Genomic DNA, 27743 nt, shown 5'->3' on the forward strand with positions numbered 1-27743 from the left:
GATAAATAATGTCCCAAAAACGTTATATGGTTCTAAAACGTTTTAAAAGCAATGGAACGTTTTTGGAACATTATTTTGCAGACATGAAACGTTCTAAAAACGTTTTTGGGACGTTTTTAAAACAATGATGGTTTTTTGCCCACTGGGCTCTTATTTGGAACCTTCATTGCTCCCTAACTGTCGGCACTGAAAGTTGATAACGTAAGCTGACGTCATCTTGCAATTACGAGAGGGTACCGCCCTAAAAGGGCTTGCAGTTTCGTGAATCTTGCAATGACGAGACACGACTGTAATATATATTTATAATATATATAAATTATATATATAATTTATATATTTATATATTTTATGTATTTTTATATTTTAAAGATTTTACGTTTGAATTTTTAAATTACTTTTTCACGATGCCTCGCTGTTAATGTTCAAGATATGAAAAAAGTTTTCCGTATACATGTGTATAAACAATTTCTTTATATTTAATGTTTTTAAATGATCTGTAGTTTTTCTATTGGTTAATAGAACATAAAATCTAATGATAATTTAAGTTTATTACATGTTCTTTAGAGAAATGTAAAAATTTGTGAAATTATAAAATATTTCAGAACGTTATATTTTTAGTCTTTTGCAAAAGGGCTGTAGAGTTTGAGCAACTTAAACTAATAAACTTTATCTAATTGTTCAATTTAATGAAAAAGAAGAATTTAATTTTGCACCAATATTGTAAAATCAATAATAACCTACACTACTGTCAGCTTAAGTAACTTTTGACAGATACACTGTAAAAAATTTGTGGATTTTTCCCTGAGGTTCCTTGTGGAATATTCCACAAATTCACGGGGAAAAGTATTTTCACTACGATTTTGGGGAATTTTCCACAAATTAGTGAAATTTTGAACAAACTTGGGGAAAAGTGATAAAATATTAGGGAATTTTCTACAAAGCGAAGGGGAAAAAATTTTTCACTACAATTTTGTGCAATTTTTCACATTATAGTGAAGATTTCAACAATATTATAGGGAAATTTGTATATAATTTTAGGGAATTTTCCACATATTAGTAAGAAAATGTCATTTTATGAAAGCTTTGTGGAATTTTCCCAAATTTAATAAAAATTTCCACAAAGTTGAAAAAACTTTTTTAAATTTTATAAAATGGGTTAATTTTTACTAAATTGCATGTACAAAATTATTAACATTTTTACAAAATGTATGATTTAGGGGCTAAAAAATTAAAATTTATATTACAGTGAAATGTTTTTTTATAATACTTCATTAAATTAATGTTTTAAACAAATGAGCTTTGTCTAATTTATAATTTAAATAACAATTTTTACTAGAAAAAGCATTTAGAAGAAATGAAATTAATTAAACTTTACAATTATTATAATTTTAATAATTTAATAATTATATAATAAAAAATACTTTCACTATGAACTACATAAATTTTTTGTTCTACTTATAGTAAAAATTTTATCTTAAAAATACAATTAATACTTTGGTAAAAAATTTTTTAATAAAGCATGTTTAACAAACAATTATAAACTATTTTTCACTTATAAAAAGCATTGCCATAAATAGTTAGGTTTATTAAAAGATATATACTATGGGGGGCCTTAAAATTTTTTTGCTCTTAGTCAAAAGTATAAAATGTTTTGAAGCATTTTCTTATTTTGAAAGATTTGGCACATCTGGTTTGTCTTTGGATGACCAACAATACCTAAGGGTTTCTCGTTGCAAGGGGACGTATTTTATGAGTTTCTCGCAGGACCCGTTTTTTCTTATAAATTTATTTAGCTAGAATGTTTGAGAAATTCTCAAGAAGTCTTCTTCGAAAAGTCTTTCAAGATGATTTTACATGTTAGTTGCTTTTCAGCCTTCGTAAGAGTAAAACCTTGAGTGAAAAAAATATTCAAAGTTATTAAATATATAGTGATGGTTATATGTATAATAGCGAAGTGGACAATTTGACAATATTTAATAATATTCTAGAACGATATTTAAGGATTATTTAAAAATTATTAAAAAGGTAAATAATATTTAAAGATATATTATAATTATATTGTAAGTGTAACATATTGTATCCCAGTAAAAAAAAACTAATTCAAATGAATTGAAACGAATTAACATTTTTGGTAGGCTCCAATTCGTATTTGTCACAAAGCGGGATTCACTCAAGCTCTTTGTATATTCAATTGAATTTAATTCAATATGTACCAATTTGTCCAAACGAATTCGCATTCGAAAGAAATGGCCAAGGAATGCATTGAATTCGTGCTAACGAATTGAAAAAAATTAAAGGCTCAAAACTTGTCCAGTGAATTGGTACGGATAGAAGGTTCGGAAGTTCAATACAGTTTCACGAATTCAGGAAAATTGCATCATGGCTCCAATTCGTATTTGTCACAAAGCGGGATTCACGAAAGCTCTTTGTGAATTCTTTTTAATTCATTTCAATTAGTTTTCGTTTACTGGGATTGTAAAGTTTTTTAAAACTATTTTTGGTTTTATCAAAAAATTTAGTTAGTTATTCATATTTTGCCATATAATGTTAATTTAACAATTGACTTATAGAATTCAATTAATTTTTAATATTTTAGTTAGATAACGTAGTTTAGGTATTTTTTATATTTTAATCAAAATAAAAATTTTTTAATTTATTTTAAAAATATATAAATAAAAATATGAAATATAATATTGAATTAGAAAAGTCATAACCCTATTACTACTATATATTCATAGTTTTTGGTAAATATATTATTGTTCAATTTAATTTTTATGTATTTTTTTGTCAATTGTAAAAGGTAAATAATAATTTATTTTTACAGTATGTTGTTGGACAATCAACCCCCTAAAGGCAATATAAACGGAGAACTTTCGCATTACACAAAGACTATTTGCGATCCGAAAGCAAAAAATTAATTATTAATGTTGTAAAGTTCAGATGTAGTACTTTTAACTGAAGTACTTATCGTTCACTGACAGTACCTAATATAATAAACAGTATTTAAAAAATTTGTTCAAGATTTATTCAACCTTACAAACCAATCTTCCTAAATATGAAAGGATAAAATTTACTGAAAAATTCTGTACTATTTTACAGTAAAAATATCCCAACGTTCGAAGAGAAAAATTCCATAATAAGTAATTTAAAAGAGAAATTTTCTAAGAATTTACAAGAAAAATTTTCCAAGGTTGCAAAGGGAAGATTCCCCAAGATTTCAAAGGGAACAGTTCCCAAGGATGCAAAGGGAAAATTCCACAAGATTTTAAAGGGAAATTTCCTCGAGTTTCTTGGGGAAAATTCCCCAAGATTTCAAAGGGTAAATTCCTAAAGTTTTTTGGGGAAAATTCCCCAAGATTATAAAGGGAAAATTCCCCAAGGTTTTAAAGGGAAAATTCCACAAGATTTTAAAGGGAAAATTCCTCTAGTTTTCTTGGGGAAAATTCCCCAAGTTTTCTTGGTGGAAATTTACCTTTTTTGGTTAAAATTGCGTCACCAAGATTTTGGGGAATTTTCCCCAAAAATTTTTTACAGTGTAGACTTATTCCGGACACCATTAAAACAGGTAATATTATAATGTAATAAAATATTATTCTATAATAAATTGGCTATACCTAATCCCTTCGTTTTTGAGAAAAATTATTATGATGGTCCAAAAATGCATAAAAAAAGGAAATTAGCAGTTTTAAAATTTGTTTTGTGCACTGTCTACTTTACTTTGTATTATTACTTTTAACCCTCTGCTTAAGCTGACTTATCCCCACTCTAGTGCTTTTGAATGTTATTCCCATAGTCCCCACCAGGCGACCGAATTATCGTTTTTTTTGTCGATAACGGTCACTTGCGTAAGCAGAGGGTTAAGTTGATTAATGCAAATATTTTCAAATCATGCAATATCCACTTAGACTTCATATATTTAATTAATTAACGCATAAATATTAATAAAATTATTTTTATCCCACGCATGCACAAAAATGGCGCTTTCTGATAGCAGACGACAGGGAGGAAAATCATTCATTTCTTCGACCATATGAAAATGGCGGCCGTGTTCTCCCATGGGCAAGAAAATTACCTGTTCACATGCATTTTTCTTGCCCAAGGGAGAAAACGGCCGCCATTTTCATAGAAGTCGAACAAGTGAATGACTTTTACTCCCTGTCGTCTGCTATCTGAAATCGCCGCTTTTGTGCATTAGGAATAAAAAATATCGTAAGTAACACGAGAATAAAGGCAGCCAATTTCTTTACGATGATTTTTGTGACACTTCTTCCGGTCCTTTTGTTGCCTTTATCCTTTTGTTGCTTAATATACTATTGTTTATAAGGGGCTTTCTCTGTAAAACAGACCCCCCCCCTCTTCCTAGAAAGGGTTTAAAAATAAAAGACCATTCTTTTAAAAAAATAACAGATTTGGATACGTCGTTTTTTTGCCACATGGCTTTTTCTAATTAAAATTTTTCATTAGACAATACAGCGATATAAATAAATAAATGACAAAAAAAATAAATTGTTTCATAATTTTCAAATTTGACCGAATTTGTTGAAAACTTATTACTTGGAGATTTTTGGGGTCGCTGATTACGAATCTGAAGTCACTTTTTAAAAATTTAAAATGGCGGATCCAATATGGACAAAATTTTTAAAACTTTGATTGGATTCGCTTAAAACTTAGGGGCCGTCCATCCCAGTAAACGAAAACTAATTGAAATGAATTAAAAAGAATTCACAAAGAGCTTTCGTGAATCCCGCTTTGTGACAAATACGAATTGGAGCCATGATGCAATTTTCCTGAATTCGTGAAACTGTATTGAACTTCCGAACCTTCTATCCGTACCAATTCACTGGACAAGTTTTGAGCCTTTAATTTTTTTCAATTCGTTAGCACGAATTCAATGCATTCCTTGGCCATTTCTTTCGAATGCGAATTCGTTTGAACAAATTGGTACATATTGAATTAAATTCAATTGAATATACAAAGAGCTTGAGTGAATCCCGCTTTGTGACAAATACGAATTGGAGCCTACCAAAAATGTTAATTCGTTTCAATTCATTTGAATTAGTTTTTTTTTACTGGGATGAACTACGTTACCAATTTTTCAGACTTTTAGACCCCCTCCCCTTCTCGTATACCTTTTCACCTTTTCAACGCTATATAAAAAAAATATTACTTTAATTAAAATATAATTAAGGGCGTGGATCGGATAACTGCCTGTAGCGCATGGCCGAAAAAGACTATACCAGTCAGACAACAGTGAGCGCCTCTAGGAATCAACCACAAATATTAATGCTAAACTTTAAATTTTTTCAATTTCTGACAATAAAATTGATCTTTATAGAATCTGAAATTGAATTTATTTTAAATAATTTAAATCTTGAAAAAGTTTCCTAAAATTGTTATTTATAAAATATTCAGAGAATAATATTTTAGCCGCGTGAAGCTAGCAGACCAGCAGCGGTCCGCAGCCACACGTGGCAGCCGAATATATGTGGCTGCGGACCAGTGTCGGTCTGCCAGCTTCACGCGGCTGATAATTTTACTTCAAAATTGAAAAATAATTGGATTTTAGAATAGTTGAATTTACATTCAATTTGTATAAATCATGGAATTTCAAAAGGTTTTAAATTGAGGCCTTGGATCGAATAACTCGCCCGACGCTAGGAGGAACGCGCTAATACCAGTCGGGTAGCAGTGAGTGACCCAGAGGCGCTCACTGACTGTCATAGTTGCGCGTTCCTCTGAGCGTCGGGCGAGTTATTCGATCCAAGGCCTCAATTTATCTTTAGATTTTACTATATATGATCAATAATTTAAAAACTATTTTCTTCCTTTATATTATAAAGACTTCCCAGGCGCGAAAGACCAATGCTGACGATAGATTAAAGGTTGATTGAGTCTTGAACGCTCAGTGTGGGTAACTCACAGTAGAAGCAGTCTTTACATCACTGTCAATCAATATTAGTTCAATATTGGTTCAACATTGGACCCAATGCTCGTCCCATGCTCGATTCAAGACTCGGTCAGTCTTTATGAGTGAAGCTCGAACATCTAATCTTGATTCAAGCTTGAATCAATCTTTACTCAATATTCAGTTTATCTTTATTTATTACCGTGTTCACTTAATTAAATAATATTATAATAATTATAATTATAATAATTGTTTCAAATAATAATAATAATAATTAACATTAAGTTATCAATTGATAAATAAATATATTATTAATTGTAACATTCATATTTAAAGAAAGTTAAATGGAAAATTTTTTTTTATAAATGTTTTCAAAATTATTATAGATAATTAATAAATAATAATTAAAATGTGCAATAAATATTCCTGACACTGCATCATATTTAATCATTTTATTAATTATGTTAACTTTTAATATTAATTTAATTAATTATTATTTATTTATTTATTAATTATTATAATTTTAATAATTATTATTCAATTAATAAATATTATTATAATTAATAATAATTATAATATTTAACATTATAATTCATTATTATTCCAAATTATATTTATTTACATAATATATTATTAATATATCTAATAATAAATGTTAATAATTTTGTTACTGAATAATAAAAAATATCAATTATTTATCGATGTTTATTAAATTATCCATTAAATATTTTTAATTGTAAAATGTTTTAAAAGTTGAATTTTGTAATGATTACAATTTTATTATGAATTATTTAATATTCATTTTTAATAATTAAAATAATTCAGGATTAGTATGTGTAAAATTTTTAGTCATAGTTTTCACTTTGCCCTTATAAGTAACAAAGTATACGGCACTGGCATTAATATATTACATTAGCCCGAGGTCTCATCGAGACTCAGTGGCCGTGCGGATTAAGTGGTTGCGTCTAGGACTTCCGGAATGCGTTTGGGGCGGGGGGACGTGAGTTCGATCCCACATGCGAGCGGATTTTTTCATTATAAGCGGTTACATAAAATAATAAAATTACTATTTAATCTGTATAATTAATAAGTGTTGTGAATAAAAACTTGTGAACTTGTTTGTAAATAATATTAAAAGTCTGTCAAAAATGAAGTTAAAAAATGTACAAATTATCACAAATTGTGTTTTTTTTTTTGCTAAAATTATTTTTCAATATTATTATGTTAAATGACATTTATTGTTAGTCATATAATATTTATATGAAAATAATATAATTATTATAATAATAACTTATTGTCATTAAATATGTAAATACATATATATTAATAACAATACTGTTTATTATTAATAATAATAATTAATATATTCACGTTATATTGAATGAACGCGTGAGAAGCGTGTAAATTTGGGAACAGTGGAAGCAGTCTTGTTCAGTCCTGCTTTCGGTTTCCGCAGCATTGATTGAAGATTGAACGCCAGTCTTCAACAAAGACTGAGCGTCAGGTTTACATCGATGTTACTATTCCGGACTCAAGTAGCCTTGCTTTCGCTGTCCCACCAATCTTCAACCAATACTGACCAAGTCTCAATCAAGCTTCGTAAAGCCTGAACTCACTGTCAGCTCGCGCCTGGGTTATAGATTGAAAAATTGCGAAAAAAGTTAAGTGTTAAAACATTTTATTTTTTTCCATGTATAAAGATTTTAAATTGATGAAAATGTTGGTCTTATATTTCACATTAAACTAAAATTTTAGAATTATAACTAAAATTCACAGAGTAATTTCATAAAATGTAGGGTAAAGTGCGGATAGATGCCCCCTTTCTAAGACCTCCAATATGAAAGAAAATATATTTATGGATTATTAGTTTTTTTTATACCTATTGGCCATAACAATTTTACTGTAAAGTTCCAGCTCGCTGGCACCCCGGGGTTATTAGTTGTAATAATGTAAAAATTTCAGATTGCTGAAAATGTCCAAAAATTTTCAAACTGCTGGACAAAATTCCTCATTACAAAAATCGAGGATATTTAACATGTAAGAAAATATTTTCAATTATTTTCTTGTTTCAAATTAATCAAAGAAACATATTAGATCGACGTTTTCCATTTTTTATAATAATTGTTGTAATAAATGATAATAACTTACCGCGGGGGGCGTCTTACCCACCCATATATGGCCAAATGCAGACCTTTTGTATTTTCGTTCTGATTAATTAATTATTTATTGTAGGTATTTGGTCCTTACATATATGTTAATGATAAATAGTAATAGTGTGTAAAAATCGAATGGTCAATTAAAAATATTAATATTTGTTGAATTTAGATGTAATTTTCGAATTGGGGGGCATCTATCCGCACTTTACCCTAGATGTAATATTATTATATTTTATGGTATAACATAACTTATTCAAGTGTTAGTTTTTCGTATTTTTCTAATCCTACACAGTATTTAACGATAGTTTTCGAGTCTTGAATCTTGTCTTGGTCTTGATAGTTATTGTCTCGTCTTGTCTTGAATAGACAAGACGAGAAAAAAGTTCATCTTGGTCTTGGCCTTGACGATGATTGCCTCGTCTCGTCTCGAAAATCTCGAGTCTTGCGGCATCTCATAAGTATAGAATCTTAGAGAAAAAACATAATATTCTGACACATCTATAGCTATACGGTCAGTGGTGTTCCCATAAAAAAATAATAAATATTATTATTATTTTTGAATATTATTGTATCACAGTTTCAGTTAATACACGTATACTTTAAAAAGCTGAACGATTTGAACTCAAAAATAAAGTCTTTCTATTTAGAAATTGAGAAATGAAGCAAAATGTCGGTGAGTGTGTCAGTAATGTCCCCTCAAAATTCCGTTTCTTGCATTTTATTATTTTAGTTTTTATAAATCTGTGTTAAATTTATATTTTATATATTCAATGCTGGTGTCCCCCAATGTTCTTATGTTTTCTTGTTCTTCAAAAGTTTATAATTTATGGCAAAGCTAATTAGAACTATTTTTTTAGTCATGATTGATATTTAAGGTTAGAGGATCCTCTGAGTGTTGTATTGTAAAATAGATGAACAGAATTAAATTGTTTTATACGTTATATAAATAGAAAGGACTTCAAATAAACAACCAAAAATTCTTTGCATTAAATTCATAAATGTCTGTTGGTAAAATTATAAAAACTTTCACCCTTACAAAATAGTATATTAAATAAACTTATCATTCTCGGTGCTTTGAAAAAACACTTTTTTCAGAAGCATTTTTATTTGCTTTATAACTAGACATGCAATTTTTTATAAAACAATTCATATTACTATTATTTTATTGTTATTATCAACGTTATCAACTTGGTACATAACCAAAAAACTACGTAAACAAAACTTTTATCATGGACAGCATGGAGGGTATATATTTTCTCCTGTAGGGGCGCTAATATCAGTGAACAAATTTCCGGTATGCCAATTTTCGTGCATGGCGATTTTACGCAGTCAAGTACAGTCAGTATACATACTGCAGGGTTGCTACACCCGGCCAAAAAACCGTGTACAGGATCATACGTAAGAACTTATGCAAGAACATTGACAAGTATTTTGTATGAACTTACATACGTTCGGCCCAAGGATTTGGAACAATGAACATATACAAGAATATGCAAATGTTCTTGCAAATATAACTCAAGATAACGAAAAACACGAGTTCTCTCTTGTGTACTTGTACAAGATCGTGTATAAGTTCATGTATAATTAATAATATTATCTTATTGTTAGCTTTTATTAACTTTTTTATTTATGCAAAATAGAAGAAAATTTTTAACATTGTCTTTAGTCACGCTCCGCATGTATGATCTAAAAATAACTGCGCAGCTGCAGAAGCCATAGAAAACTACTGCGCAGCCTTTAAAGTTTTTAATTAAATTGTACAGGACCTTGCATATGAACTTATATATGATTTGTACAAGTTCATGAGTCTAATAGATAGTTTTACTTACTCTCGGTATGGACTCTTATGCATGTTCTAGCACATGTTCTTTGTTCCAAATCCTTGGGCTGAACATACACAAGTTCGTGTGCAAGATCATCTTATCAACGTTCTTGCACATGTTCTTACGTATGATCTTGAGCAAGGATTTTCAGCCGGGCAGAACCTGGAAAAGTCAGGGATTTTTTAAAAAAGGTCTGGAATACCTGGAAAAGTCAGGGATTTTTTTAAAAAAAAGGTCTGGAATACCTGGAAATGTCATGGAAATTTGAAATGTCTGGAATTTTATTCCACTTAATATTTTTTACTACATTTTTTCTTTTAAAAAATGATGTCTTGGAATTCCTGGAAATGTCCTGAAATATCCTTGAATTTTCCATATTTTGCTTTTAAATATTCAATAATTTAAAAATTTTACTCAAATTTAAAAAAATACCTAATTTTTTTGATCCATCAAACAATAATTTTAATTTGTCGTTTGATTAAAGAATCTGATATCTATATATAATATTGATTTTTAACTCTTTTTATAATGAAATAAATATTTTTGTTCAAGTAGGTGAATTTAAAATCGTAATATGAAATAATATTACACATGTAAATGTCCTGGAAAAATAAAAAATATGTCCTGGAATTTTAAGTCATATTTTCAGTATTATAGACACCCTGTCTGTGCTTTAATAATCAAATAGAGATAATCTAACGTGAATATTTTTATAATACAGAAAAATTCTAATTTATTATTATTAGGCCAATTTTTCTTCAAAAATTGCTCTAATTTATAATGTTCAAAAGGTGACCTGGAAATTTATCAGATTTTGTACTGGAAAACCTGGAAAAGTCATGGAAATTTAAAAACAGACTTCTGTAGCAACCCTGATACTTCTCCTTATACTCCTTCATGATTTCCACTATTTAAAGTAGGAAGAATTTATTTGAGAAAAGAATAAACGGAAACAGAAAATTTCATATAATTTCTGCCGGTCGTTTTACACCTAAAGAAAATTAAAATTTTCTTCCATCTGCTCGACAACTATTAACTATTATTTTTGTCCATCGTATATTCTAGTCAACCTAAAAAGATTATCAGAAAGTTTAAATTCCAACATCGAAAAATCAAAGTTTGTAGGATCAAAAATGACATTTTAATTTTAATCACCCAAATATAATTATAAATACGGACGTAAATATGTCTGAATTTTGTGTATCATTTGCTTATATTTATAGTAAATGCGATCGAATTTACTATTGTTTTGCCCACATATTCTACAAGTTTTAAAGATATATGAAAAAATGCCTTTTTTAATTTATCTCATGAGATGACCCACTTACACGGAGAAAAATTTTCTGTTAATGATTACAATAGTCGAACAGTACTGCTCGGATATGTGACCACTTTTCGTAATGCCTAAAGTAGCTTCGTTGTAACAATTCTGTAAGTCGAACGTACTCATTAAAAATTTATTTGAAATAAATACGAACTAAATATGAGTTAGCACAAAGTCTATGTGACTGATTACAATACACGGAAAAAATTAATTTAGTACATTTTACGAAACTAATTTTGGAATAGCGGATACGGAGAGGAGTTTAGTATAAGATAAAACAGAATCAATAGTAATATATGATGACTGCGTTTCTCGAAAACTCAAAAAAAATTCTATGGAATTCACAAATGATCGGTTGGACGTTCTAATTCAAGAGTTTTGTAAAATGTTTAGCCAGAAGCGCATGCGCCACGGAAAAAAATATTCACGGAGAAAAAAACGAATAAAGCAGAAAAAAGAATTTCTTAATGTACCAATGAGCTCTCAAGACCATTTTTTCTCGTCTTCTATAGGAGATAGATGATTGGTTCGACACATGTGACTGCCCTCTACAACGCAATGGTTCGCTTGGATTGGCTTATTTTATTCTGACACTAACTTAACGGAAATACGCATACATATAAACGAATTCTGACGCAACGCACATACAATATAACTCGCACTTGTAGATGAAAGAATTGAGTTTCTTTATATACTAACTGAGGAGATTAAAACTGCGCTTGTGAGAAATGTCAATATACTGAATATTAATTTTAAAAAAAAATCATTTTTTTAAAAGTTATACAAAATATTTTATAGTTTTTAAAATAACATTTTTTAATTATAATGGGTTATAAAATCTCTATAAAATTTTTCAATTTTTAAAAAATAATTTTATTCTTAATTTTAAATTATAAATAAATTGCAAAAAAATTTTCAAAATTAAATTCAAACTCAAAAAATTTTAATATTAAATTGTCTAAAATTTGAAGTAATAACAGTTAAAACTAATAAAAATTAGAATTAATTAAAATTTATATATATATATATATATATATATATATATATATTGTCATCGGTAAATATTATGATAAACTATAAAATTTATTGGAATGTAAATTAAAAGAAATTAATAATAATGAAAAGTTTGGATTACAAAATCACATAAAAAATGTTACGAATTTGGAACAATGAAATGTGAAATACGTAAAAGAAAACAATTATCCAAATGTTACCGGCAGGTAAAGCAGTTCTCTTTTTCCTTCTATATATTATCTCTATATACAGCAGACAAGTTAATACCGACGCGACGAGACAAGCTTCAACATATCTATTTATAACGCGACTTTTGGTACACCCCGTATAGAATTTTACGAAACTCTGTGTTCGAGAATTCACGATAGACAGCGAAGTGAAAACTCAAACCACGCATTTTTAGATTGCACGAAACATTTTTACCATTTTCTGATAAAATGTTCACCAGAAAATACGAAACATTTCTACATTCAAGCTTGTTTTATAAATTACAACACTGGTTGCAGTTTCTCGAAAATTGTTCTGCTTAAAGTAGTGAAAGTTCCTGGGTTTTTTAAAAACTTCGTCAAGGAATCTTAAATATCCGCTAGTGCGAAATTAGTTTCGTAAAATCTGCTGAACTTATTTTTTCCGTGTAGTCTACGTTAAAAGGAAATCTTGGATTCTATCCACATTTGCAGCAATCTAAGGGAATCAGTGATACAGTCTGTAGTAGTCTTTACAACAGGACTATTGTAAAATAAGGTGACCGCGGCTGCCTTGCCTTCTTATTTTACTATAGTTCTTCGTAAAGACTACTATATTGCCATATTTCTGATTACAAATGACTGTTGTAAAGTTAAAAAAGAAAATTTTCAACTAAAATAAAATTTTTTTGTAATTCATGACTTCTAATCATGTATTGCACATCAATTTCACTCTTCCAAGACTACCCACTTCAAGATTAATTATATTATTAAACTAGACAATTTCACTAAACCCTATGTACATAAATCTAACTTAAATACTAAACGCATAACATAATAACGATCGCTATTTACACATATTTATACATGACTTAAACTTCCTTATATACTAACTGCTATGAAAGTTCACCGCTTGCGAGAAAGACTTATACACTTTAAATGTAAAAAAATCACTTCGTTCTCAATAATTAATACAATTATTGTTCACTGTTAGTCTTTAATATTGTAAGGTCTATTTTTTATTACATTTCCATAGTGAAATTTTTTTTTCTAACACACGCACCGAAGGTACAAGATTTCTTGCCTGTATAAATTGTTATATAGTTTACACAACTTACGTAAGTTACATAACTTACGCAAGTTACGTAAATAACAAAAGTAAGTTACACAAATAAATTACGTAAATTACGTAAAAATAAGTTGCGTAAATAATGTATGATACGTAAAAATATAGGTTACGTAAATAACGTAAGTTGCACTTACGTAAATAACTTAAGTTACGTAGTAGACGAATTATTGTAAATTGCACTAATTAGGTAACTTACGTACTTTACGCAAGTCATTAATTGCAAAAAAAATTTATTTTAGTTGAAAATTTTCTTTTTTAATTTTACAACAGTAATTTGTAATCAGAAATATAGCAATAGTAGTCTTTACGAAGAACTATAGTAAAATAAGAAGGCGAAGCAGCCGCGGTCATCTTATTTTACAATAGTCCTGTTGTAAAGGCTACTGCAGTATGTATCACTGATTTCCTTAGACCGCTACAAATGTGAACAGAATCCAAGATTTCCTTTTAACGTAGACTATTGTAATTATAACAAGTCTCTGCGTGAATGCCTACAGTACCCTTTCTGAACCTGTACATCTAAACTATATTAATGATTCCAAAAAATAAATTTCAACACGATTAATACAGTGTTTGGATTCATTAAAGTAACTATAGTAATCGCTCCTACTAAATTCTTAATAAATGACATAGTTTTCGTAATTATTACAAAAAGTGGTCACATATCCGAGCTGTAATATAGACTATTGTAATCATTACGAAAGAAATTTTCTCCGTGTAAAAAGTTTATTCAATTTCTTAGTTATATTTTCTATTTTTTAGGTATCTTCAGTAATAATAAGTTTCAACTAAATTTGTACATCACAACAGCATCATGATCAGAACAGTGACTCTCTGCCTACTATTTACACAGATCAGTTGCCAACAAGAGAGTTTTAATCTATCTGACATATTGAAAATGGAAGAAACTTTTAAAGATTCTATAGAATTCGTAAAGAATAAAGTTACAGATAAACGCGGGGTACTTTTTATTGGCATTGCTAAAGCTGGCAAAAGTACATTAATGAATTATGTAATTGGTAAAAAATTAAAGGCTGTAAGAACGCATAAGTTCGAAAAAATAATGATTACACAGGAAAGCGAAGGAGACGAAGCTCCGAAAATTGGTAACAAATCTACATCATTAACAACAATTCCAACAAAGTGGAAATCGGACAAAATTCCCGACTTTACTCTGTGGGATTGTCCTGGATTTAGTGATAATAGAGAATTAATACAAGACGTTACTAATGCCTTGTATGTCTATCAATTGATAAAAAGTATGGATGAACTAAAATTTACGTTGGTTATTAGTTATGATGCCTTTAAAGATGATAACATTCAACCCTTTCTAACACTTTTAACCCATCTTGCAACATTGTTTGGTAATAACTTTGAAAATATTTATGACAGCATATCAGTCATTTTCACAAAAGTGCCGTTCTCTGAAAATAAGGAAGTCGTTGATAATGAATATATTAACAGCAAATTGCGGGAAAAAGTTGTATTAAGAACTCAACTAAAAATCTATGAAAGTTCTCGAAATTTCGTCAATTATATAACAAATAATGAAGATAATATTGCCATATTTAGAAGACCAAAAAGAGAAGGTAAACTAACTTCTTGTGTTAATGATAACATAATGCCGGCAATTAGAAAAACAAAGAAAATTAACAACACCTTAATCCAAGATGTAAAACCAAGCTTTTCTGATACATCTTCTTTGTACTTGCTCGCAGGCCGGTCACAATTACTGGACATAAAATTATTTGAAAACTTAGATTATGTTATGTCAAATGTTCTAGAATCTTATGAAAAATATATAAATACAGTAAGGCCTACAGAAAGGCTAATGTATTTACGACCACTTCAAGTAAAACTTATGAATTATATCACGCAAATAAAATATTATAGTGATAGTAAGAATTATGCATTTGATAATATAGCATTGCTTCAAAAACTGCACAGTAATGCCAAACAATTAATAGAAAGCAATCATTTATTAGAAAAAGTAAAAGCAATTTCATTTATCGATATTGTTCTGAGAATAGAAAAAAACAATCATGTAACATTGAATGTTAAAAATATTATGGATCATTATCAAGCAGGTCTTGTAAGAATAATAAGGAAAATTATGTGCGTACTATATGGTGATATGTGTTTGAATTTGAATTTTTAATCTGTTCCCGCTGAAATGTTTTATCGGCCTCTGCCGTTTCTTTTTATGTACTACTGTTTTCAATATGGCGATAAAAAGATTTTCTCGCACACACGCTTTCGTCTTTTATTCGAATTTATTTGTGAAACCCAGCTAAAATAAACTAAACAAAATGGTCCTTCGAGCCGGATGGCTTAGGTGAAGTTATTCGGACGTTATTTGTGAAGTTTTGTGACAAATTGCAAGTTGAATCTAACAATCAAACTTTCTATTGTGAGACAAGACGGCGTGGTTAGATAAATGCGCAGTGCGTGCATTTAGACCTTTTTTACTTTGCAACGCCGTTACAAAGGCATACAAGTTTCGTTTTCGTTTACATTTGATACAAATAATTGTTCCTGTTTTCGCAACAGCCGTCACAAAGGCAATCACAACGTGGTAAACTATTTTACTTAACAAATTTGGATTACATTCGCACTACAAATCGCCAAACATCTACATTCAATAATTTGCATCGTTTCAATCTATTCAACACGTCAAACAATTGGAGATCAACAGCGGAGCGTGGAAGCAGACTTCCTGTAAAAAATAAATTATCTCATTTCGCATCCTGAATCAAGACGGGAAGTATTGACGCCATTTTCGAGCAGCGATCAACGCAAGGCGTCCCGGAAGGAAGGAGAATCAACGCAAAGGACACGTGAGCATTCCTAGTTCTTTTCCCTGTTCCTTGTTTCGTTTCCATTCCATCAAAATGGCCGAAATAAATCAATTAGTTAAAAAACGCGGTAGTTGTAAATTAAAATTAACAAGTTTTGCAAAACACGTCAACAAAATAAAAACAAGTAATCTTGACAATCAAATCCCATTAGTAGATGTCGTTAAATTAGAATTACAAAATAGAGTAGACAATATTAAACAATCTTTTGTCGATTTTGATAAAATACAATCAAACATAGAAGAATTGACAGACAATGAGGAGGACACTGTTGATTATCGCGAAACATTTGAAAAAACTTATTTTGAAAGTGTAGCTTTAGCTCAAAGTTTGATAGCTCAGGGAATTCCGGTTGATCGAGCTCCTCCTGGCATGCAACAACGTAACGCTCAAAATAATCAACAAGATAATGCATTGAACGTTAATTTTCACGCGAATCAACCACTAGGTGTTAAACTGCCTACAATTGAATTACCAAAATTCAGAGGCGAGCTCTCAGAATGGTTAGGTTTCCGCGACACCTTTTCTTCCCTTATTCATGACAACAACCAAATTAGCAACATACAAAAATTCCATTACTTGAGAGCAGCGGTCGAGGGTGATGCCGAACAAATTATAAAATCTCTCGAGTTCTCGGCAGCAAATTATTTAGTGGCATGGGAAGCTTTACGTACGCGTTTCGATAATACAAATCTTTTAGTTCAAAATCACTTGAAATCAATTTTTAACATCGAGCCAATTCAAAAAGAAAGTGCTTCCCAACTTCGACAAGTAGTAGACACTTTGAATAAACATTTAAGGGCTCTAACCGCTTTAAGATTACCCACTCAACATTGGGACGCTTTATTAATTTACATGATTTCCACTAAATTAGACAAAATAACTGCTCGCGCGTGGGAGAAAGAAAAAACTGATAATGAAATAATTACTCTCGAGAATTTGAAGCGTTTTTTAAAAGGTAGGGCAGATATGTTAGAAACTTTAGAGATTAACAATTTACAAATTGACAAAAATACAAAAATAAAACCTCCTCAATCTAGCAGCCAGACAAAAGTCAAATCCTTTCTGACCAAAAAATTAAATTGCTTGATTTGTGATGAAGATCACCACTTACAAAACTGCTCCAAATTTCTTTCACTTTCTCCTCAACAAAGAGTCGAAAAAATAAAACCTTTAAAAATCTGCTTAAATTGTTTAAGACCCAATCATTTCATAAAAGATTGCAAATCTCAGGGCTGTAAAAAATGTCAGATGAAGCACAATACACTTCTACATTTTGAAAAGGCAACTACTTCCGATGAAACAAATTCTTCCAGATTAAATAACAGTAAATCGGTGACGTCGTGTTGTATTAACATTGCAAATGATGGGGTCTTATCGACTGCTTCAGTCCTGGTAGAAAATTCAAACAAAAAATTGAAAACAGCCCGTGCTATTCTCGACAATGGTTCTCAAACAGGCTTAATTACCAAAAAGTTCGCTAATTTCCTCAATCTTGAGAAAATTCCAATCGATGTCACTTTAAATGCCGTCAACAATTTAGCGTCAAATATAAAATATAGATGTGTTGTACAAATTTCATCCAAACAGTGCAATTTTACATTCAAAATTTCATGCCTCATTGTCCCGGAAATCACGACTCATTCTCCGCATTCAGCAATTAAATCTTCAACTTTGGAAATCCCTTCTTATCTTCCTTTGGCTGATCCTGATTTTGGAAAATCGGGAAAAATCGACATATTAATAGGAAACAATATATTTTGGAATTTAATCTCGTTAGGTCAAGTGAAGTTAAACAATGAAGGTCTATTGCTTCAAAAAACAAGGCTTGGTTGGATTTTGGCAGGTCCAACGCCAAATCTGTGTTTAAACCCCGTTTTGAACACTGTCAATTGCAATTTAATTCAAACCTTAAATTTGGAGACGCAGTTAACTAAATTTTGGGAATTAGATGAGCATTTTGAAAGTAAACCAAAAACTCTTAATGACAAATATTGTGAATCGTTTTTTGAAAAAACCACTAAACGAGACGAAAATGGTAAGTTTATCGTTACTATTCCATTAAAAGGAAATCTTGATCAGTTAGGGGAGTCCAAAGAACAAGCTCTTCGTCGTTTTTTGAATTTAGAGAAACGTCTAAAGAAAAACCCTGAACTAAAAACCGATTATAACAATTTTATGATCGAATACGAAAATTTGGGGCACATGACTGAAGTACTAGACGAATTTAGTGTTCTTATATCGTATTATATACCTCAGCTTATAATTATCCGAGAGAGTAGTTCATCAACAAGAGTTCGTGTCGTTTTTGATAGTTCGTCTCCCACTTCGAGCGGAGTTTCATTCAATGATCTTCAAATGGTCGGTCCCTTGTTACAGGAGGACCTTTTTTCAATTCTCGTTCGATTTAGAAAGCACGTGTTTGTAGTTTGTGGTGACATCACAAAAATGTATCGTCAGATACTTGTCACAGAAGAACAACGCCCTCTTCAACGTATTTTGTGGCGTCCTGACGAAAACGGTCCAATAAAAATTTACAATTTAAACACCGTCACCTACGGCACCGCGGCTGCGTCGTATTTAGCTATTAGGTGTCTGCACCAAATTGCCCTTGATTGTGAAAATACTCTTCCAGAAATAGCAAAGGTTATTCAACATGATTTTTATGTGGATGATTTTGTTTCAGGCTCGGACTCAATTGAAGGAGCTAAACGCATAGCGAAAAAGGTTTTTGAAGTCTTATTGGCAGGAGGGTATGAACTCCGAAAATGGATTTCTAATGACCCGCGTGTCATCGAGGATCTTGTAGATTTCAAAAATAACGCGGAAACAATCAATTTTTCGAATGATGATCAAATTAAAATGCTCGGTTTGACGTGGCAAGCTAATTCTGATCGTTTACTTTATTCCGTTAATGTTTCGAGTAGTAACAAAATTACAAAAAGACAAATTTTGTCTGACATCGCGCGAATTTTTGATCCGTTGGGTCTTCTTGGTCCTTGTATCGTAATTGCGAAGATTTTACTCCAACGGCTTTGGCTCGAAAAGGTATCTTGGGATGAATGTCTTCCGGTAGAGATTAACGCACAATGGTTAGAATACAGAAGACAACTCCCAAATCTAAATGCGCTGTCGATTCCTCGACGTATAGTTTGTTTAGAACCTGCAAATATCGAAATTCACGGTTTTTCCGATGCTGCGAAAAACGCATACGGAGCATGTGTCTATCTTCGTTCGGAAGACGCGTCAGGTAACATTCAAGTGCAATTGATTTGCTCCAAATCTCGAGTTTCCCCGCTAAAAACTAAGTCTATTCCTCGTCTCGAACTTTGCGGTGCTCTCGAATTAGCGAAATTGACTGCTAAGGTTACAAAGGCTTTAGACACCAATATTAATAGTACTTATTACTGGTGTGACTCGACAATAGTTTTATGTTGGCTAAGAGCTCAGTCTGGTGCGCTCGAAACTTTCGTAGGAAATCGAGTCAGTCAAATTCAAGACTTAACAGAAATTGATTGTTGGAGACACGTTAGGAGTGAAAACAATCCAGCGGATTGTATTTCTCGAGGTGTTGCTCCGAATCTTCTCGCTAGTTTAAAATTATGGTGGCAAGGTCCTGAATTTCTATTTAACGATAAATCTGAATGGCCTTCCAATGTGGTCTTACCTGACGATGTTCCTGGTTTCAAAAAGGGCTGTAATTTATTAACAAAGGAAATTTGAATCGATCAATCTCTTTTCGACAAATTCGAAAATCTTCCTCGAATTATAAGAATCGTGGCATATTCCAAACGATTTCTCCACAATTTAAAATCAGAAAATCTCAAGTTATTAGGCGCTTTAAATCCCGTTGAACTAGAAGATGCAAAACTAGATTTGGTGCGAATTTCTCAAAAAAGAACGTTTTCGAATGAAATAAAAATGTTGTCTCAAAATAAAGTAATAACTAAGGGAAATTTGTCTTCGCTTAATCCTTTTCTTGACGATAAAAATATATTGAGAGTTGGTGGTAGATTGAACAATTCCGACTTTAACGAGAACAAAAAGCACCCTATGCTAATTTCTGCATCTGACAAATTTGCTAAATTACTTTTTGAAAACGAACATAGACGTTTAATGCATGCGGGTCCTCAATTATTGCTTTACACTATTCGTGAGCAGTTTTGGCCATTGGGGGGACGCAATCTTGCTAAAAATGTGACTAGAAAATGCATTACTTGCTTTAAAGTAAAACCGAGAATAACGAATCCTATTATGGGTGACTTGCCGAAAGCCCGTGTTTCCCCGTCACCTCCTTTCTATAACACTGGAGTGGACTACGCAGGGCCCTTCATGATAAAGGACAGAAAGGGTCGCGGAGCAAAATCTAGCAAGTGTTATATAAGCGTATTTGTGTGCCTTGCAACAAAGGCCCTTCATTTGGAGCTCGTCTCTGATTTGACTTCCGAAGCGTTCATTGCTACACTTAGACGATTTGTTTTTCGTCGAGGAAAACCGGGTCACATATATTCAGACAATGGTTTGTCATTTGTGGGAGCAAGGAATGAGCTCGATCAATTAGGAACCTTTTTAGCTCGAGAAAATGAAAATTTGAGGGATGTCGTACACGACATGGGATTTACTTGGCACTTTATTCCGGCTTATTCTCCACATTTTGGTGGAATTTGGGAAGCCGGAGTAAAGTCCACTAAGTACCATCTAAAACGAGTTGCCGGCAACCAAGTATTAACTTTTGAAGAGTTTTATACTCTTATTGTACAAATTGAAGGTCTGTTAAATTCTCGCCCCTTAACTCCTCTTTCCTCAGACCCACACGATTATTCTCCTTTGACCCCAGCTCACCTTTTGCTAGGGAGACCTACAGTTGCTGTTGCTGATCCAGATTTGAAACATCTACCCGAAAACAGACTCTCCAGGTGACAATTAATCCAGCAAATTCAACAGCATTTTTGGAAAAGATGGAGCCAAGAGTATATTTCCGAGCTTCAGCAAAGAATTAAATGGAGAAAACCACACCCGCAAATCAACGAGAATGCCCTAGTGTTAATCAAGGACAAAGATCTTCCCCCCCTAAGATGGAAACTAGGAAGAGTGATAGAACTGCATCCTGGCAAGGATGGAGTCGTTCGTGCTGTCACTCTTAGGACGTGTTCGGGCAAAACTCAACGAGCGTTAACGTCTGTCTGCCCGTTGCCGATCGAATAACGAAAGACTATGAAGTGAAAAAAGGGGATTTTTGTAAAATTATAATTATTATTATTTGCTTTTACTTCAAATTTAAATGTTCCAATGTTCCTTCAAATTTGTGAATTTAATGTGTTGTTTTTAAATTTATGTAAATTGTATTCACTCTTTGACGATTTATATCTTAATTTTGAAAGCTAGATCTTTCAAGTTGGGGGGCATGTTTGAATTTGAATTTTTAATCTGTTCCCGCTGAAATGTTTTATCGGCCTCTGCCGTTTCTTTTTATGTACTACTGTTTTCAATATGGCGATAAAAAGATGTTCTCGCACACACGCTTTCGTCTTTTATTCGAATTTATTTGTGAAACCCAGCTAAAATAAACTAAACAATATGTATGAGATTGCTGCAGAGATCATGGGCTATGATTAAAGTCACGGGGAAAAGCCTCGTTTTTTCTCTCCGTGTAGGTGTCTTATATTTTATTATGCAATGACTCAATATATATATCAAATGTTTTATAACAAGAATTATTGCTCCATGTAAAGAATGTTTAATAATATTAAAATATGTTAGTTTTAAAATTATTAAATTATGTTTAGTAATTAATATATATTTTTTAATGTGGTAAAGTAAGCAAATCACGTGAGTCCCTTTAGATATACTTTCATCGGAAACATAAACTAATTTTATAAGTTGGCACATCAAAATACAATAAAACGACGAATACATAAATGTAAATGAATACCTAAGGATTATTTTAAAAGTACATAATTAGAAGATTATACGCATTTGGAAAGTAAAGATATATTTAATTTCGAAAAATTTCCGCGTGTCAGGAAATTTTATTATTTTCGTGTCAGGACCGTAACTGCAAACGTACTTGCAGATATTTCAAGAGTGCCTTAATAAAATGAATTCAACAATATATAGAATGAAAGCTTAAAACTTAGGGGAGACTAGGTGCAGTTGTTACAATTTTGATAAAAACAGTTACTGTGATTAGAGTTTAACTCCAATTTGTTTGGTCTAACGATTAATTATCAAGTTTTAAAAGGCCATAATTGATTTAGCTTATATCTATTATTTAATTAACTACAAGCATTTGAGTGACAGCGTGTAAATTGTAACAACTGCACAAAGTGGATGTCGGTTGTTACAATACCAAAAATCATCTATAAAATTTCTAAATTGAAGACAAATAATTTTTTATAACCATTTTTATTAATTATTTATAATTTTTGGCTCAACGTAATAGTACGTGACAGTTCCATAGAGATGGCAGAATTAATATTGTTTCGAAATGAAAGAAATTTAAGAAAGTTTTTTTTCATTAATTTTGAAGACGAATTTAGAAAAACCATGAGATTTTTCATTAAAAATAAGTGTGATTACATTTTTGACAAATATTTTACATTTCAAACGAATCTGTTGAATGTTGGAAAAAATATCCGTTCTCATTATCACTTGTAACAACTGCACAACAGGTACATTTTTAACAATAAAACACTTTATTAAAAAAGTATACATTAAATGTGGACAACTAAGGCAGTTTTTTAATGCTTAATCCTCATAGAATTGATATTAAAAAAATTTACTTTGTTAAGTATAAAGGTCTATTAATTATTTAAAAAATATCAGGCAGAGAAATATTTACTTTTGGCCTCTAAAAACCAATGTGCCTATTTTTTTACTTGTAAAGCTTGCATATAATTTTTAAACATATTGCAGTAAGTTCGTACATAAAAACTAAACATTTTTCTCTTTGGAACCCCATCTCTATAATTATAACTAACTGTTTCTGAGATATTCCATTTGTAACAACTGCACAGCGTAACAACCGCACCTAGTCTTCCCTACTGAAACTGTGGACAGTTGAAATTTTTATGTTCTATAATTTATATTGAAATTATTGAAGAATATTGTTCCTGAATTCGACAGAGAATCCGGTTATGTCAGGACCGTAACTGATTCGGCACAATTAAACGAAGCTATAAAAATTTATCAAACTTGTACGCACATTCGCACAATTATTTTTTTTTATTTGTGTATAAAAGCACGCCTTAAAATTTTCAATAATTATCGAGATACAAGGAGGTACTTTAAATTTATATACAAATTTTTATTAATGTGCTAGTAAATTTTTTTTCAAGTCAAAAGTTAAAGGTTCCAGAGAATTGCCCATGTGACGATAGACTATTATCTCGGTCGAATATTTTCGATATATATATATATATATTTCCCACGGGAAATCTCTGAGATGAAAAGAGGAAATTTTTGTAAGTTAAAGGATTCAAGATCAGGGTTGTACAGTTGCGCGCAACTCAGAGTTTTTGACGTGAATTACATGGGTTTTTTACATTTGTAAAATACGTATTTTACCTCCCACCACAATAAAATGCATTGTGTTTAAAATTTTTGAGGTAATTTACGTGCGTAATATAAGTAAAAAAAACCATGTAATTTACGTTACGTATATATTACGTCTGCAACCCTGTTAAAGATTAACAATAAAGTTAATTTTTAGGTTAACGATAGCCGCCATTGCAAATAATTGCAAATAATTCGTGCCACCAATGTGTATGACCGCTATAGCGGCATCCCAGACAAAAATTTGGGATTGATATGCGTCTCATATCGCTCGCATGCATGTACAGATGCGTCCTCATATGAGACGCATTACGCTCGCATGTCATAAAGGTGCATGATGCATGAGAGTGAAATGCGAGTCTCGTGCGTTTTTTAAGGATTATTTATGATAAATATATTGTAAAAAATTAAATACAAAAAGCTAAGGTTAAATTTAAAAATGTTTAATTAAAATTTTTTATTTCAATAATATAAACCCACATAGCACAATAGTATGAGGTAAGGTTATGTTGAGTACTAATCGTAAGGCACATAAGGTTACACAATATTGCTGCGGTAGACCTGAGGTGAACTAAAAACTTCCGCCATGGAGGTAAGGTTACATGTTAGGGTGTGGTGAGTATATATGATAAGGCCATGGTAACCTTACACGTTAAGGTTAAGGTAACCTTACACGTTAAGGTTGATGTAACCTTACACGTTAAGGTTGAGGTAACGTTACATGTTAAGGTTGAGGTAAGGTTACATGTCAAGGTTGAGGTAAGGTAATTATTAAGTTGTAAGGTTGAGGTAAGGTTAAGGTAAGGTTGTGATAAATTTACCAGTTATGGAAAATATTGAAAAAATAATTAATAAATAAATATTCAATTAAAAAGTTAGTTTGTTGCTCCTCTCTATTTTGGAAACCTGACATGAAGCAGAAAATTTTGAAAACAAATTTGGGGGGACTGGGATTTGAACCCGGGATCGACGCGCATAAACCTATCATTCTAACTAACTGAGCTAAGTAGAGAACTGGTAGAAGGAAAATTAATATTGCCTTTAAGGAGTTAATCATCTTCTTGGTTCACCTTAAAGGCAACATTAATTTTCCTTCTGCCAGTTCTCTACTTAGCTCAGTTAGTTAGAATGATAGGTTTATGCGCGTCGATCCCGGGTTCGAATCCCAGTCCCCCCAAATTTGTTTTCAAAATTTTCTGCTTCATGTCAGGTTTCCAAAATAGAGAGGAGCAACAAACTAACTTTTTAATTGAATATTTATTTATTAATTATTTTTTCAATATTTTCCATAACTGGTAAATTTATCACAACCTTACCTTAACCTTACCTCAACCTTACAACTTAATAATTACCTTACCTCAACCTTGACATGTAACCTTACCTCAACCTTAACATGTAACGTTACCTCAACCTTAACGTGTAAGGTTACATCAACCTTAACGTGTAAGGTTACCTTAACCTTAACGTGTAAGGTTACCATGGCCTTATCATATATACTCACCACACCCTAACATGTAACCTTACCTCCATGGCGGAAGTTTTTAGTTCACCTCAGGTCTACCGCAGCAATATTGTGTAACCTTATGTGCCTTACGATTAGTACTCAACATAACCTTACCTCATACTATTGTGCTATGTGGGAACATGGCATTAATACTGAACATTTTTCTCTTTAGTCTTGAACATACATAACTTCCTAAATAACCTATAATAAACATTAGCTGAGATCATAATTCGTAATAAAAAATATAAACTTTTCAACACAAATTCAACAAAAGTCAACTGTATAATCTTAGATAAATATACTAGATGCGGCGAGGCGTTAGTTTAGGCACATGAATCCAGGGTGGCGTTAGTGTAGATCATGTGCCCTTCGTGTGCCTCTTATAATCGGACCAATCGGATTACTTCGTCAATCTTCGGTCTATTAAAGGCGGAAATGTTTGAAAATACTAACAAAGCGATCATTTCTCATTCAAATTTAAGATTAAAATTGTATACAATTTATAAAAAAAATTGTTGTTTTTCTTAACTATATATAATTAATTATAGTAAATTAAATTCTTTTATTTCGTTGTATATTTAAATGTGTGAATCCGGGAAAAAATAATGTTTTCGTGATCGCGTTCTCATCGTTCTCATTTAAAAAGAAATAAGAAAAGAATATTTTCAGTCAGGGTTTTTTGGTAAATATAGAGAAACGGTTTGATATCACGGTCTCATTTTGAGAGGATAAAATTTTGCGAGAAAATTATTTTATTAACGATTCAAAGTGGAGTAATTTGCGAGGTTATAATACATTTCCTTAGTTAAAGTCGCGGCCACTTCCGAGAATCGGCGCCACCTCCTTGACCACTGACACATAGATCTCACTTTTGCCAAAAATCCAACTTTTGTTATTTTGTTTTTCAATATTTATTTCAAAAATTACTTGCGAATTCCGAGAATATTCTTTATCATCATGAATTCCCCTAATTATCATGATAAATCGGAACTAAGTATCTCTAATTATTTAGGAGTGAGATATGAAACGCGGGAAAACACTTTTTGGGGGCGATTTTTCCAAACAAATGTTTTTAAACATTTCTCAATCAACAATTTTCAAAAGAAAAATTTTACATTTTACATTGATTTAATTGATCGGTCAATTAATCGGTTATTTGAATCAAATACATTTTTTTCAGTGTAAAATTTTTTCAGACAGAAAATATTTGTTTAAAAATTAAAAAATCTTTGCATTATAGAAATTTTATTATCGTTTATTATAAAGTATTCCTCATTTTTCAAACTTTATGTATTTTTTTAGCCTTTCCTATTCTATTAAACAAAATTTTTAAATTAAAATTCAGAAATCTAAATGATTTCCTCTTCAGGAAGTCTATCCAAAAAAATATACAAAATTAAAATAATAATAAAAATTATATACATGATTAAAATAAAAATAATTTAACAATAAATAAATAAAATAAAAATTAATGGATAATTATCTTACCAAAAAAAAAATATAATTAAAATAGATGAAGACTTAAATTTTTATGCCCTGACGATGGAGTAGAGTCTCGAGTAAAAGAAAATTATAAAAAAATTAATATTCATCAAATAAATTTAAAAATAATTGAAAAAAATTGTTTAAATTTAAAATTGTGAAAAATAATAATCAATAATAAAATTAGTAACAAGTTAATAACAAATTAAAAATTAATTAATAAAAAAAATTAAAATTTATGAAACATTAAAAATACAATTATGAAAATTAATAATAAATAAAAATAATAAATAGCACATGCAAAATAAATAATAAAATACCATAAATAAATAAATAAATAACGGTTCACAATACAATAATTTATAATAAAATAAATTAATAAAATAAAAATATGTAATTTCTCAAATTAAGTAAAAATATAGCTACGTATTTCAAACTGCAACGTCAAATTTAAAACTGAGCTCCAAACTCTATCGAGTCATTACATTATAATGAACATTATAATTATCTATTGATTTTTATTTTATTTATTTTTAAATTATTTTTATTATTATTATTTATTTTTTTGCCTAGGGAATTTTGGGAAATCTGCCTACAGATACCTTGGATTCTGCACTCCAAGGTTATGTGGGGTTATTTAACTAATTAAAAAAATTAATTAATAATTAATTTAATAATTAAATAAATTATTTTAATAATACATTTAATAACTAAATTAATTAATTTAATTAATAATTAAAAAATTTTGTTTCAATTAAAAAACTAATTAATAACTTTTTATTATATAAAGGAAATTAATTACAATTAATAAT

The 27743-nt window shown here is 30.5% G+C and overlaps 2 protein-coding genes across 4 annotated transcripts; both read left to right on the forward strand.

Annotated features, from left to right (window-relative positions):
- The first annotated feature begins 579 nt into the window (after positions 1-579).
- Positions 580-20114, forward strand: LOC122501502. 3 transcript variants are annotated; one of them, XM_043611021.1, is made up of 4 exons: positions 580-757; positions 1862-2025; positions 2825-3565; positions 14299-20114. In XM_043611021.1, exon 4 carries the CDS (start codon positions 16428-16430, stop codon positions 20112-20114), a length of 3687 nt encoding a protein of 1228 aa, XP_043466956.1. In that variant the 5' UTR covers positions 580-757; positions 1862-2025; positions 2825-3565; positions 14299-16427. The 3 variants fall into 3 exon arrangements, with proteins under 3 accessions (XP_043466956.1, XP_043466957.1, XP_043466955.1); XM_043611022.1 differs by having other exon boundaries at positions 581-720; positions 1873-2025; XM_043611020.1 differs by having other exon boundaries at positions 584-757; positions 1873-2025.
- Positions 20115-20312: 198 nt separating this feature from the next.
- On the forward strand, positions 20313-21311 carry LOC122501430. The gene has a single exon (XM_043610880.1). The coding sequence runs from the start codon at positions 20313-20315 to the stop codon at positions 21309-21311; it is 999 nt and encodes a 332-aa protein (XP_043466815.1).
- Positions 21312-27743: the final 6432 nt, after the last annotated feature.

This window comes from Leptopilina heterotoma, unplaced genomic scaffold, assembly GCF_015476425.1.
Source record: "Leptopilina heterotoma isolate Lh14 unplaced genomic scaffold, ASM1547642v1 Lhet_21, whole genome shotgun sequence".
In the NCBI taxonomy this organism is placed as follows: Eukaryota; Metazoa; Arthropoda; class Insecta; order Hymenoptera; family Figitidae; genus Leptopilina; species Leptopilina heterotoma.